This window comes from Vombatus ursinus, unplaced genomic scaffold (assembly GCF_900497805.2).
Source record: "Vombatus ursinus unplaced genomic scaffold, bare-nosed wombat genome assembly UNPS02009835.1, whole genome shotgun sequence".
NCBI lineage: Eukaryota > Metazoa > Chordata > Mammalia > Diprotodontia > Vombatidae > Vombatus > Vombatus ursinus.
In genome coordinates, this window is record NW_020949613.1 from 2,230,401 (window position 1) to 2,244,506 (window position 14,106).

The following is a 14,106-nucleotide window of genomic DNA, read 5'->3' on the forward strand; positions in this document are numbered from 1 at the left end:
TCTATCTATCTATCTATCTATCTATCTATCTATCTATCTATCTATCTATCTATCTATCCATCCATCCATCCATCCATCCATCCATCCATCCATCCATCCATCCATCTATCTATCTATCTATCTATCTATCTATCTATCTATCTATCTATCTATCTATCTATCCATACATATAATTTTTCCCTCCAACTACCCTAATACTGACAAAGAGTTACAAATATCATCATTCCATGCTGGAATGTAAAGAACTCAACCTTAATAAGTCCTTTACGATTTCTCTTTCCTGTTTACCTCTTCATGCTTCTCTTGAGTCTTGTATCTGAAAGTCAAATTTTCTATTGGGCTCTGGTCTTTTCATCAAAAATGCTTGAAAGTCTTCTATTTCACTGAATGTCCATTTTTCCCCCCCTGAAGCATTATACTTAGGTTTGCTGGGTAGGTGATTCTTGGCTGTAATCTTATCTCCTTTGCCCTATGGAATATCATAATCCAAGTCCTCTGGTCTCTTAATGTAGAAGCTGCTAAATTTTGTGTTATCCTAATTGTGTTTCCATAATACTTGAATTTGTGTCTTTCTGGCTGCTTACAATATTTTCTCCTTGACCTGGGAACTCTAGGAACTCTACAATATTCCTAGGAGTTTTCCTTTGGCATCTCTTTCAGGAGACAATCAGTGAATTCTTTCAATTTCTGTTTTACCCTCTGGTTCTAGAATATCAGGGCAGTTTTCCTTGATAATTTCTTGAAAGATGATGTCTAGGCTCTTTTTTCATCATGGCTTTCAGATAGTCCAATAATTTTTAAATTCTCTCTCCTGGATCTATTTTCCAGGCCAGTTGTTTTTGCAGTGAGATATTTCACATTGTCTTCTTATTTTTTTCATTCTTTTGGATTTGCTTTACAATGCCTTGATTTCTCATAAAGTTACTAGTTTCCATTTGCTCCATTCCAATTTTTAAGGAAGTATTTTCTTCAGTGAGTTTTTGTACTTCCTTTTCCATTTGGCCAATTCTGCTTTTTAAAGCATTCTTCTCCTCATCGGCTTTTTGAACCTCTTTTGCCATTTGAGTTAGGCTATCTTTTAATGTATTATTTTCTTCAGTATTTTTTTGGGTCTCTTTTAGCAAGCTGTTGACTTGTTTTTCATGATTTTCTTGCTTCACTCTCATTTTTCTTCCCAGTTTTTCCTCTACTTCTCTTACTTGCTTCTCAAAATCCCTTTTAAGCTCTTCCATGACCTGGAACTGATTCATATTTTTTCTTGGAGGCTTTGGATGTAGGAGTTTTGATTTTGTTGTCTTCTTCTGGTTGTATGTTTTAATCTTCTTTGTCACCAAAAAAGGATTCTATGGTCTGACATTTTTGTGCAGTTTGCTCACGATACTAGCCAATTACTTGATTTATAAACTCTTTGTTAAGGTAGGGGTCTGCTTCCAGTGTGGAGAATATACGGTCCCAAACTTTGGGGGTTTTGTGCAGCTGTTTTCAGAGATGCTTCTAGGGACCTGTAAATTTTCAGTTCCTCCAACGTGGTATGATCAAGGGTGAGGTGTTTACTCCTTTCCTGGCCTGTGTTCTAATCTATGAGTGACCACAAGCACTCTTTTCTGCTTGGAACTGTGAGGAGGATTCCCTCTGTATGCCAATTCAAGCTCCACCACACCAGAGCTCCTCCTTGCCCCAGGACCTCCACACAGAACTGTGACCCGGGCAAAGCAAGAGGATCCTGCCTCAGCACCAACAAAGAAATCCCTGCAATCCCCCTTTGATCACCCACTCAATTCCCCCTCAGTCTGTGGGCTGAGAGCTCAGGAAGAAGCTGTTACTCTGGGGTTGTGCTGGGACTGGGGGTAGGACTGAGTTTCTCTTTCACTGTGATCACAGATTTTTTCTACTGACCTTCTAAGTTGTCTTTGGCTTTTGTGGGTTGAGAAGTCAGGAAACTGCCACAGCTGTCCATGATTCAGTCCTCTTAGGCCTGCTCCAGGTTCACTGAGGCCAGGTGTTTGCCTGTGTGCATGTCCATGCTGAACTGCATTCTTCTCTCAGCCAGGTGCATTAGACCTTTCCAATCAACCGTCCTGGGCTGGAAATGTTTCACTCTGTCTTTTTGTGGGTTTTGCTGCTCTAGAATTTGTTTAGAGTCATTTTTGGGGAGAGCTCAAGAAAATCACTGCTTTTACTCCACCATCTTGTCTCAGTCCCATCATTTCTTATTATATTCATATAGCACATCTTGTTCAGCCATTCCCCAATTGATGGGCATTCCTTCAATTTCCAATATTTTGCTGCCATGAAAAGAGCTGCTATAAATATTTTTTGTACATATACACATGCTTTTTAATAATCTCTTTCTGATACAGACCTAGTAGTGGTATTGCTGCATCAAAGGGTATGCACAGTTTGATTGCCTCTTTGCCCAAGGCTATGCTTAAGGACATGTGGTTCTCAGAGCTAGAGTTTGCCTATTCCTGTGGAGGCATGTGGGGATTCCTGGTCTTGGCATTAGCCTGCTCCACCACTTTGGGGCTCAGGATCTTCTGTTGGTTTGCTAAGGTAAGGCTTGCTACTGACTTCCTAGAATGCTTCCTGTCCTGGACTGGACTCTCCTTTTATCCCAGTGAGACAGAACTTTCTTGCCAATCTTCCAAGTTTCTTGGGCTCAAAGATTGCCTCCCTCCTCCCTGCTTTTTTGCTAGCTCTGCTATTCCAGGATTTGTTTTGGGACACTATTTTATGACTGTTTGGAGATGAGTATGGGATAGTTATGACAATTTACTGTTTTCCCCGCCATCTTGGCTCCTAGAAGTCTATCCTAAAAACAATTTTTAACATTAATTTTTAAAACTTTGAATTCCAAATTCTCTTCTTTGCACCACCCCCCATTGAAAAGGCAAGCAATCCAATATAAGGTATACCTGTGTAGTCATGTAAAACATTTCCATATTAGTCATGCTGTGAAAGAAAACATAGAAAAAAATTAGACAAAAATAAAAAAAGTTAAAAGTAGGTGTCAACAGTTCTTTCTTTGGAGATGGATAACATTTTTTTTTCATCAGAAGTCCTTCAGAGTTGTCTTGGATCATTGTGTTGCTGAGAATAGTTATGTTGTTTAGTTATGTTGTTACTTAGTACATATGCATTTTACTTTCTATCAGTTCATGTCTTTCAAGGTTTTCTGAGAGCATCCTGCTCATCATTTCTTATAGCACAATAGCATTCCATCACAATCACATAACACAATTGGTTCAGCCACTCTCCAGTTTATGGGCATCCCCTCAATTTCCAATTCTTTGCCACTGGAAAAGGTTTGCTATAAATATTTGTGTACACATAGGCTCTTTTCCTTTTTTTAGATCTATTTTGGATACAGACCTAATAATGGTATTGCTAGGCCAAAGGGTATGCAGAGTTTTATAACCCTTTGGGTATAGTTCCAAATTGCTCTACAGAATGGTTGAATCAGTTCACAACTCCACCAAAAGTGCATTAATGTCTCATTTTCTCCACATTTCCTCCAACACTGGTCATTTTCCTTTTCTATCCCATTAGCAAATCTAATAGGCATGAGGTAATATCACAGAATTGTTTTTATTTGCATTTCTCCAATCAATAGTGAGTTAGAGCATTTTTTCATATGGCTATAGATATCTTTAATTAATCTGAAAACTGATTATATCTTTTGATCATTTATCAATTGTGAAATGGCTCTTATTTTTATAAATTTGATTCAGTTCTCTATATGTTTTAGAAAGGAGGCCTTTATCTGAGAAACTTGCTTCAGAATTTTCTTCCCACTTACTATTGCTAACTGTAATTTACCTCCATCTTATCCCCCCTGCCTTGTTTATCCTATTCTTTCTCTCCTTTCATCTTGTCCTTCCCAAAATTGTTTTGCTTTTGACTACTGCCTCCCCCAGTCTGTTCTCCCTTCTATCCCCCCCTCTGCTTCTCTTATTCCCTCCCTCTTCTACTTTCCTGTGGGGCGAGATAGATTTCTATACCCAATTAAGTGTGTATGTTATTCCCTCTTTGAGCCAATTCTAATGAGAATGGGGCAGCTAAATGGTGCAGTGGATAGAGCACCAGCCCTGGAGTCAGGGGGACCTGAGTTCAAATCTGGCCTCAGACACATAGTAACTTCCTAGCTGTGTGACTCTGGGCAAGTCACTTAACCCTAATTGCCTCACTAAAAAAAAATTCTAATGAGAATAAGGTTCACCCACTCTCCTTCACTTCCTCCCACTTCCCCACACTTCTTCTCCAGTGTAAAAGCTTTTTTCTTGCCTCTTTTTTTACCCCATTTTACCTCTCCCTTTCCCTTACTCCCAGTACATTCCTCTTTCACACTTTAATATTATTTTTTTAGATATCATCCTTTCATATTCAATTCACACTTATGTCCTCTATATATATTCATTCTAACTGACCTAATAATGAGAAAGTTCTTGTGAGTTATAAGTATTGTCTTCCCACATTGGAATGTAAACAGTTTAACCTTAGTAAGTTCCCTCTGATTTCCCTTTCCTGTTTACCATTTTATGCTTCTCTTGAGTCTTTTTTTTTCAACCAAAGACAAAGTTTATTAGAATATCTGTCATATTGGCCAGCATCTTAAGGAATCTGAAGATGACTGAGCTATTGGCTAGATTATAAGAATCTTAGTTGTGGCTAGATTTTAAGAATCTGAGCATTTTAATGGAGACAAGATGGACTTTTTATACAGAAAGACAGTGAGAGGGATCTAAGAGTGGTCACATAGTTTGGGGTGACTGGAGGAGGGGTCTCAGGAAGATCTGGATGGAAGTGGCCAGTAAGCTGGGATGAACAGAAGGCCTGGGACCTGGGCCACTTGGCCAAGAGAGAATGAAGTCTAGATAGGTTTAAGGGTGAGAAGTGGCCTGTGGCCATAGGGAGGTAAGACAATGGAGGACTAGACTAGGTTAAGGGTAACAGAGAATTGGGAGATTGGGTGTAGCCACAATGAAAGGCCAATTGATGGGATTATGGCCTCAGGTGAACACTAGAGATTTGTCCATGTAGGAAAGTCTAGGGTTTTTTCCTTTTTGGGGTCCAGATCCCATCCTCATCATTCCCACTTCAAATAAATGGGACCCAAATTCTTTTGGGGTAAGGGGCAAAGGTCTTGGCTTCTGAAACTGCTTCCTACTGGCCAGGGGTGTAGAGCTGCCCCTGCCTTGAAGGGGTCCCAAAGAGGAGGTTGATTGGAACCAAGCACAAGCTCCATCCAGGGAACAGTGGGGAGACATTGGCTGGTACCTGCTGTTTGCTACCAACTGTAGGTGAATGGCCTCTAGTCTGGAAGACACAAATCTGACAGGGCCCAGATATGACAGGATAAAACATCCTTAACTCTCTTTGGATTCAGATAATTCAGTTTTCCAACCATGCAGTATCAAATCTACCTGATACCCAGATTCAGGAATAGCCAGGTGGGTAACATTTCCTTTCAAAGCAATATAATGGGGAAACTGAGCCAGGATAATCCCATCTTAGACTGAGGCTAAAATTGTCCTCTGAGCTTTTCCCTGATGCTGACTTCCCACCAGTATCACATTCTCTGAGTAGTTTGTGGCATTTCTTTCAGATGATGGATTATTGATTATCAATGGATTATAATCCATCAGACAACTCAAAATAAAATTATATGAGCTTTTACCTCAAACAGCAAGTTTCATTAATCACAGCTTAGGAAAACCTTTTCCAGGATTTACATCTCAAATTTAAATTTGTCCTAGTGTAAAAAGTCAATCACTAGAGATTATTTCTATATATTTGCAAATTCTCAGCAAGACAAAACCCAAACAAGCTTTTTGGCAAATTTACATGTTAAAACAATAACCAATAGCCAGATTATTTTAGCGGTAAGCAAATTATGAAAAGTTGCTTGACATAACTGATACAAGAAGTTCACCAATTTGAAGCTTGAAACAAACCCATTACCAATCAGGTGACTTCAATTTTGTTAAATGCATTTCCAAATTACTTTACACAGTGAATCAACATCTCATCATTAACAGTTTGAACTACAACTTTAAAAGAGTGTGCTTACCCAAGTTTGGAGGCTAGTTTCTTTACTTTGAGCAGGATATACTGAACCTGGGTGATGATTCCAAGCAAAGGTTGCCTCAGAGCCTAAGGCCATTGCCAGTGAGCCTCATGCTGTAGAGGACAAATTCAGAGGTGGTGGGGGGGGGGGTGGGGGGGGGGGGGGGAGGGTGGGACTCTTTCTCCTATGGGAGGGATTAACAAATACCCTCTTGACTGAAGGGAAGGGAGTGATTAGGGTTGTAAGGAGGTGTTTCAAAACTCCTTAATGATTGATCACAAAACCTCTAGAATCTGTTAGATGTTTTTAGCTATTCTAACTTTTCCCTGTAATCTCCATAAAGGAAGATTCAGGGGTGTAGAAGAAAGGGAGTAAGTAAACCTCAGGGAATCAAAAAGCACCTACAGTTTTCCCAATTCCCTAGCACCTAGGAAATTGACAGAATTGGGCATACACTTCCAGATAGGGTGTCCATCCTTGTCCTTGTCCTTGCCATGGAAGGTGTACCCAGGTCCATGACCTCAAACCAAACCAATGGACTGAGAGCCTGAGAGCAACAGGCTGAGTGCAGGATAGCCTCGTAACTGTCTGCCTGAAAAGCATCTCCAAGGTGCTTGGAAATGACCCCAACTGCAGGGCAAGAAAGAAGAGGAGGAGGTATACATATCTTCCAGTCTTGGCTGGAGAAGAACTTGAGGTTAGGCAGTTTTCCCCATATGAGCCACCAAATGTTGAGGTTTAGGCATTTAGGGGTGCTGGGATCCCAAAATCACAACATACAGGTCCTGCCTGAAAAAATTCAACCTAAGACTTCTTTCAGCTAAAGACAAGATTTATTAGAAAGTCTGTTATATTTGGCCAGACTCTTAAAGAATCTGAACATTACTGAGGTATTGGCTAGATTTTAAGAATCTGAGCCTTCTCTTGAGTCTTCTATTTGAAAGTTAGATTTTTTATTCAGCTCTGGTCTTTTCATCAAGAATGCTTGAAAGTCCTCTATTTCATTGAATATCCATTTTTTCCACAAATAAGTATATTCAATTTTGCTGGGTAGGTGATTCTTGGTTGTAATCCTAGCTCCTTTGCCCTCTGGAATATCATATTCCAAGCCCTCCTTTCATGTAGAAGCTGCTAAATCTTGTATTATCCTCATTGTGGCTCTACCATACTTGAATTGTTTCTTTCTGGCTGCTTTCAATAATTTCTCCTTGACCTTGGAGTTTTGGAATTTGACTATAATATTCTTGGGAGTTTGCATTTTGGCATCTCTTTCAAGAGGTGATTGGTGGATTCTTTCAATTTCTATTTTACCCTCTGGTTCTAGGACCTCAGGGCAGTTTTCCTTGATGATTTCTTGAAAGATGAAAAATGGCTCTTTTTTTCATCATGCCTTAAAGATATCCCAAATATTTTTAAATTATCTCTCCTGGATCTCTTTTCCAGGTCAGTTGTTTTGTTTTCAATAAGATATGGCAAACTCTTTTTTACTTTTTCATTCTTTTGGCTGTGTTTTATTTTATTTTTTCAAATTTCTCATAAAGTCATTAACTTCCCTTTGCTCAATTTTAATTTTTAAAGTATTATTTTCTTCAATGAGATTTTGTGCCTCCTTTTCCATTTGGCCAATTCTACTTTTTAAAGAATTTTTTTCTTTAGTGCCTTTTTCTGACTCTTTTTCCATTTGGCCAATTCTGCTTTTTGAGACATTCTTCTCTTCATTGGATTTTTGTACCTCTTTTACCATTTGGCCTAGTCTGTTTTTTAAGGTGTTATTTTCTTCAGTAATTTTTGTGTCTCTTTTACCAAACTGTTGACTTGCTTTTTTATGATTTTCTTGCATCACTCTCATTTCTCTTCCCAATTTTCCTCTACTTCTCTTGCTTGCTTTTCAAAATCCATTTTGAGCTCTTCCATGGCCTGACACCAATTCATATTTTTCTTGGAGACTTTGGATGTAGGAGCTTTGATGTTATTATCTTCTGAGTGTGGGTTTTGATCTTCCTTGTCACCATAGTAACCTTCTATGGTCTAATTTTTTTCTATTGTTTGCTCATTTTCTGACTTTTAACTCCTTGTTAAAGTGAGACTCTGCTTCCAGGATGGTGGACATACTGTCCCAAGCTTCAGAGGTTTTGTGTAGCTCTTTGCAGAGATACTTCAAGTGACCTGTAAGTTTTCAGTTCTTCCAAGGTGATATGATCTAAGGAGAGGTGTTTACTCCTGTCCTGTCCTGTGCTCTGGTCTATGAGTGACCACAAACACTCTTTTTCTGCCCTGGAACTGAAATGAGGGCACCCTGTTCCACTACAGCTGAAAGCTGGAGTGTGGTAATGCTCCTCATCACCCTGGAACTGCCACCTGGGGCTACCACCCAGGACTCTGACTCAGATCCAAGTATGGACAAAGCAATAGATCCTGTCCCCAGTGTCAGTAAAAGAGACCAGCATAATCTCCTTCTGACCCATTTTTTGATCACCTTCCTGTGGGCTAAGAGCTCTAGAAACAGCTGTTGCCACTACTGACTCCGTGGCTCCCAAGGTCTGCTCCTGGTTCTCTGGGGCCCAGTCTGGGCTGGCATGTCCTACACTGGACTGTGCTCCACTCTTTTTTTTTTCTTTTTTTAGGCAATTGGGGTTAAGGGACTTGCCCAGGTTCACACAGCTAATAAGCGTCAAGTGTTTGGTCTGAGGCCAGATTTGAACTCAGGTCCTCCTGACTTCAGGGCTGGTGCTCTGTGCCACCTAGCTGCCCCTATGCTCCACTCTTACCCAGGCGACAGACCTTTCCTGCCAACCTTCTACCTACCAACCGTCTTTGGCTGGAAAATTACTTCCCCCAATCCTTTTGTGAGTTTAGCCACTCTAGAAAGTGTTTTATGGCATTATTTACAGGTTTTCTGAGGGTTTTGGGTGAATGCTCAGGTGAATAGCTGCCTTTTGTCTGCCATCTTGACTGTGCTTCCTGATGATTTCTTGAAAGGAATCCCAAGAAGGAAAAGCCTCAAAGCCAAAATCCCAAACACCCAAATCAAAGAAAAAGCCTTACAAATTCTTAGAAATGAGCAGTTTACATTGTAAGTAATTACATTCAGAATGAAATGTGACTTGGCAGTTTCCATTAAAAATGAGAGAGGATCTAAAAATATAATATTTCAAAAGACCAAAGATGTAGGTTTAACACCAAGAATAACTTACTTTGCAAAGCTGAGTACATTCCTATTGGGGGGGGGCGGGGATGAACCTTTAATGAAGTAGAAGACTTTTGAACATTGCTGATAAAAAAGACCAGAGCTGAAAAGTAATTCTTTAAATAAAAACACAAAAGTCAAGAGAAACCTACATAGGTAAACAAGCATCAGTCCCAAGCACTCTAGGTCAAGACATGGAGGTGACCTTGTGACTTCAAATGGTTTGGAGATCATGAGTCCTTTGGATGGAGCTGACTGGAAACAAGGACAAAAGTTCTTGGCAACTACCTTAGTATTCTTGGAACAAATGACCAGCAACATAAGGATGAACCTAAGTCCTGACTTGTTTGTCAGAAAACTTCTACTGAAATGAGGACAGTGGAGAGAAGAAACGAGATGTAAAACATGCCTATTCAGCAGTCTCACAAAGTTTAAATAAGGCATAATTATAAACTTCCTGGGAAAGTATAACAGAAGTTATTACTCTCATTTGTTTAAATTTTTTTATGTGAACTTGTATTTCATGTAAACACATTTCTTTTATGTGGAAGAAATAAATACTTGTCCCACACATTGGCAAATTTGTTCCCTCCAGCATGAATTTATTTTGTATATATTTGTTCAAGTCCAGTTGTTCTTCTGAACTTCTGGGAGAGTATAACAGATATTATGTTTTTCTAGTTGCCACTAATTTTATAGCACATTAAATATGAAGAAATTGGAGTACAAATGTGATTCTATTGTACTCAATAGAACATAGAAATAGTAGCTCTGTTCTATTTCATTTCTATTATGTTTTACTCTTTTCAATTTAATCTATAACCATATACAGACATTTGTAAAGCATCTACTATGTGAAAAGCACTATCCTAGATGCTGGAGATACAAAGGTAAAAGTGATAATTTCTATCCTTAAGGAAATTGCATCCTACTAATGGAGCAGATGATATATAAACATAGATAGGTAAAAACATAAGATATAGTTTGATTATGATAGTGGTAAAGGAGATAGTCAAGTTAAAGTGCTCTAGTCATATTTAAGGAAGAAGATACTTTCAAATAAGGGGAACAGTAATGACTATACAGAGAACTTGACTCCTGATCTAAGTACCAAAGGAAAATAACAATTCTAAAAAAATAGATTAGGAAGAAATATATTCGGAGCATAAATTATTGCCTGGATAGTTGCTTGGAAGCAGGAGATATCATATGAAGTTTAGGGAATAGTTAATAGTATGGTAGGTTAGAACATAGACTATATAAATGAATAGATGGATGGGTGGATTGATGGGCAGAAAAATATTAAGTGCTTATTTTGTGCAAACTCTTCTATTTATTTCTTTACAGTGTGTTTTCTATGGCACCATTAAAAAGCTTAACTGAGACTATATCTACCTATTTTATACCTCTCTTAGTATTGATCTTCAGTATCAAGTGAAGGGCAGTAAAATGAAAAAAAAAATGGTGGTAAACAAAGGTAGTTAGAGTTTGATTGTGAAGGAGCTTAAATGTAAGACTAAGAAGATTGTATTTTATCTTAGAGACAATGAAGAACCACTGAAAGGTTTCTAATAGGAGAATAAAAAGGTCAGACATGTACTTAAGTAAAATTATTTTGGCAGTTGTGAAAAGAATGAATGAGAGGTCAGAGACTGTAAGCAGCAAGACCAATTAAGAGACTATTGTGACTTAAATAATTGGAGAAATATGAATTTCTAATGTGTAGGCACAGCCAATATAACAAAAATGAAAATACTACATACATTATTTATTTACCTATTGCATGCCATACCAATCCCAATACCAAAGGACTACTTTGTAGAGCTAGAAAAAAATAACAAAATTCATCTGCAGGAGCAATAGCTCAAGAATATCAAAAAACAAAAAAAAGTGAAAAGGAAGGAGGCTGAGCAGCAGCAGTTATTAAAATAGGCTTGAAAGCAGTAATTACTAAAATGATTTAGTACTGTTTAAGAAATAGAAAAGCTGATCAATGGAAAAGAATGTATAAAAGGTAATGAACATAGTGGCCTATTGCTTGACAATGCCAAAGACCCCAGCTACTAGGAAAATAACTTACTAATTGACAAAAACTTCTGGGAAAACTGGGAATAAGTCTGGCAGAAATTAGCTACAAACTCACACCATATATACCAAGATAAGCTCCAAATGGATCTATGTCTTAGGGACAAATGATGACATCAGAAACAAATTAGAGGGGCAAGGAAGAAATTGTCTTCTGGATCTATGGATAGGGGAAGAGTTCATGACCACATAAAAGATAGAGGGGATCACATAAGATAAGATAGACATTATATTTATTATAAAAATGTATTTTTACAGAAACAAAATCAATGCAAGTAATTAGAGAAAATATTTGCAGTGAATCTTTCTGGTAAGATTCTTATTTCCAAGATATATAAGGAAATGATTCAAATTTATGAGAATAGGAGTCATTCCTCAATTTAAAAATGGTCAAAGAACATGAACAGGCAGTTTTCTAAGGAAAAGATCTAAGTTATGAATAGAATATAAATAAATGCTACAAATCACCAATAATTAGGGATAATCAAATTAAAGTAACTTTGATGTTCTACTCTGTACCTATCAAATTGATAAAATTGATGAAACAGGACCATTTCACATATTGGAGGGGTTATTCATACTAGTATACCATTGGTAAAACTGTAAATTGGTCTAGTCATTTTGGAAAATAATTTATAACTATGCACAAAAATCGATAAATGGTGTACATAAAGACATCAAAAAAGAGAAAAATGATTCATCTGCAAATATATATATGTACATATACATATACATGTGCACACACACACATATGTGTGTGTGTATGTGTGTGTGTGTATTTGTGTATGTATAACTTTTTTTAGGGAAGCAAAGAATTAGAAATGAGGCGGTACCCATCAATTGGGAACTTGCTGAACCATTCATGGTATATGAATGTAATGGAAACTATTGAGCTGCAAAAAATGAAGAAAAAGCTGGTTTCAGAGAAACCTAGGAAGATTCGTATGAACTGATACAGAGTGAAATGAGTAGATACAGGAGAATAATTTATACAATAGTTACCACATTATAAAGAGAAACAACTTTGAAGGACATAAAAACTCTTTAAATATTGTATTGACCTACCTACTATAATCCCAAAGCACAAATGATAGTGCACAGAATGACGACTAATTTTTGGAAATGGCCAATACAGGAATTTGTTTTACTTGACTATATATATTTATTGCAAAGTCTTTATTTTCCTTTTATTCTCAGTGGGGGTTGAGAGGAAGAGAAAAAAAGATTTTTGTTAATTGAAAAATAAAGTTACATCTAGAAAGTAAAAAAAAAAAAAGCTATTATAATAGTTTAGGTAAAATGTGATGAATGTTTAAAACAAGGATGGAAGAAGTATGCCAAAGAGAAGAAAATATAAGACAGAGATGTCATGGGGATAGAATGGACAAAATTTGACATATGATTGAACATGATGTGAGGAGGTAAAGGAGCGAGATTATTCAAACAGTGCTGAGGGGTCAAATCTGAGTGACTAGTAAGATAGTGTTGCCATTGACTCTGTATGTTTTTTGTTTCCAGTGGTCTGTTTCTTTATAATTATTATGAGTATTGCAAGACAAGATAACTTATCACCCTGCAAAATAATGTTTCTTGTTGCAAGCTATGTAAGAGGAAATCAACTGTTCTTTATTTCTCTGAAGAGAATTCATAAGATATCCTATCATAGAGTTTCAATTTAAGTATTCTAGATTAATTTGTAGCAAGAAGGTCAATGCACATGTGTTTCATTTTCTCCGATAGTATGTCAACTTTTCGATAATAAATATACCATAAAGGACTAGCAGTTGGACAAAACATTTATAGATAGTAAAAGAACTGTGCTTTACTTAGCACCCTCTTTCCCTTTTTCCTTTACTGTTATTACTAAAGCAAAAAGGTTGTTTGCAACCTTTTTGACTGAAGGTCAAAAGGACTGAAGGTTGGTTTGGGTGTTTTTCTGGTTCATGAATGCTCCCCCCCCAAAAAAGAAATTCATCCCTTTTTTTGCTAAGCCTCTTAATAGACTGGACTGGTCCTCAAAAAGAAGCTATAGGAAGAATTCAAAGTTTATAGTCACTGCAATTGAATCTCACTTATTTTGTCCAATAATGCATTGCTTTTTGTTTATCTCATGGAAAATATTTAATTTTTGAACTATCTGTTGGGATGCTGATTTTTCTCTATTTCCTTTCACTTTAGTAACTGCTTAGCAATTACACCATGTGAGTGGGTTGAAACATGATATTTCCTTGATTGCTATTCATTTTTTGAATTCTGTGAATTTTGGCAGTTTATTCTGAAAAAAAAACTTGTTTATTTATTCATTCATTCAATCTTCAAAAATATTTTCCGAAGACATATTATGTGAAAAAAACATACTAAGGCACATATGGAACTCAATCTAATCTAATCTAAAAATGATTTATTACAGAGATGAGTAAAACAGTTATTGCCTGTAAGGAAATTATTATCATAGATGTTGTTTGCATGTTAAATTGAATGCTCATTTGGGAATGTCAATTCAAAACTAGTAGGTCAGTTGGATGAAGTATGTTGTGAATAATGAAAACATTTCCCAAGCATTAACTGTTTATTAATGTTTCATTGAAATCTTTTTTCTTTCCATATTCTACAACATCCTGACCATTTTTCCTGTGAAGCCAAGTCATCCAATAGTAACAATTCCTGAAAATGAAGCCCTTGGTTTTAAAGAGGTATGTATGGGTAAGATATATTGCAAGCAGAATTGAAAATGTGGCTCATTTTGATATGTTTATAGAAGTGAACC

General features: G+C 37.1%; 1 protein-coding gene across 1 annotated transcript in view; it reads left to right on the top strand.

Annotated features, from left to right (window-relative positions):
• The window catches only part of MLIP (muscular LMNA interacting protein), a 217,294-nt gene that overhangs the window by 192,609 nt on the left and 10,579 nt on the right, over positions 1 to 14,106 (top strand). The window contains exon 10 of the mRNA XM_027852985.1: positions 13,979 to 14,032. Within this exon, the coding sequence (XP_027708786.1) occupies positions 13,979 to 14,032 (54 nt within the window). The remainder of the gene's footprint in view (positions 1 to 13,978; positions 14,033 to 14,106) is intronic.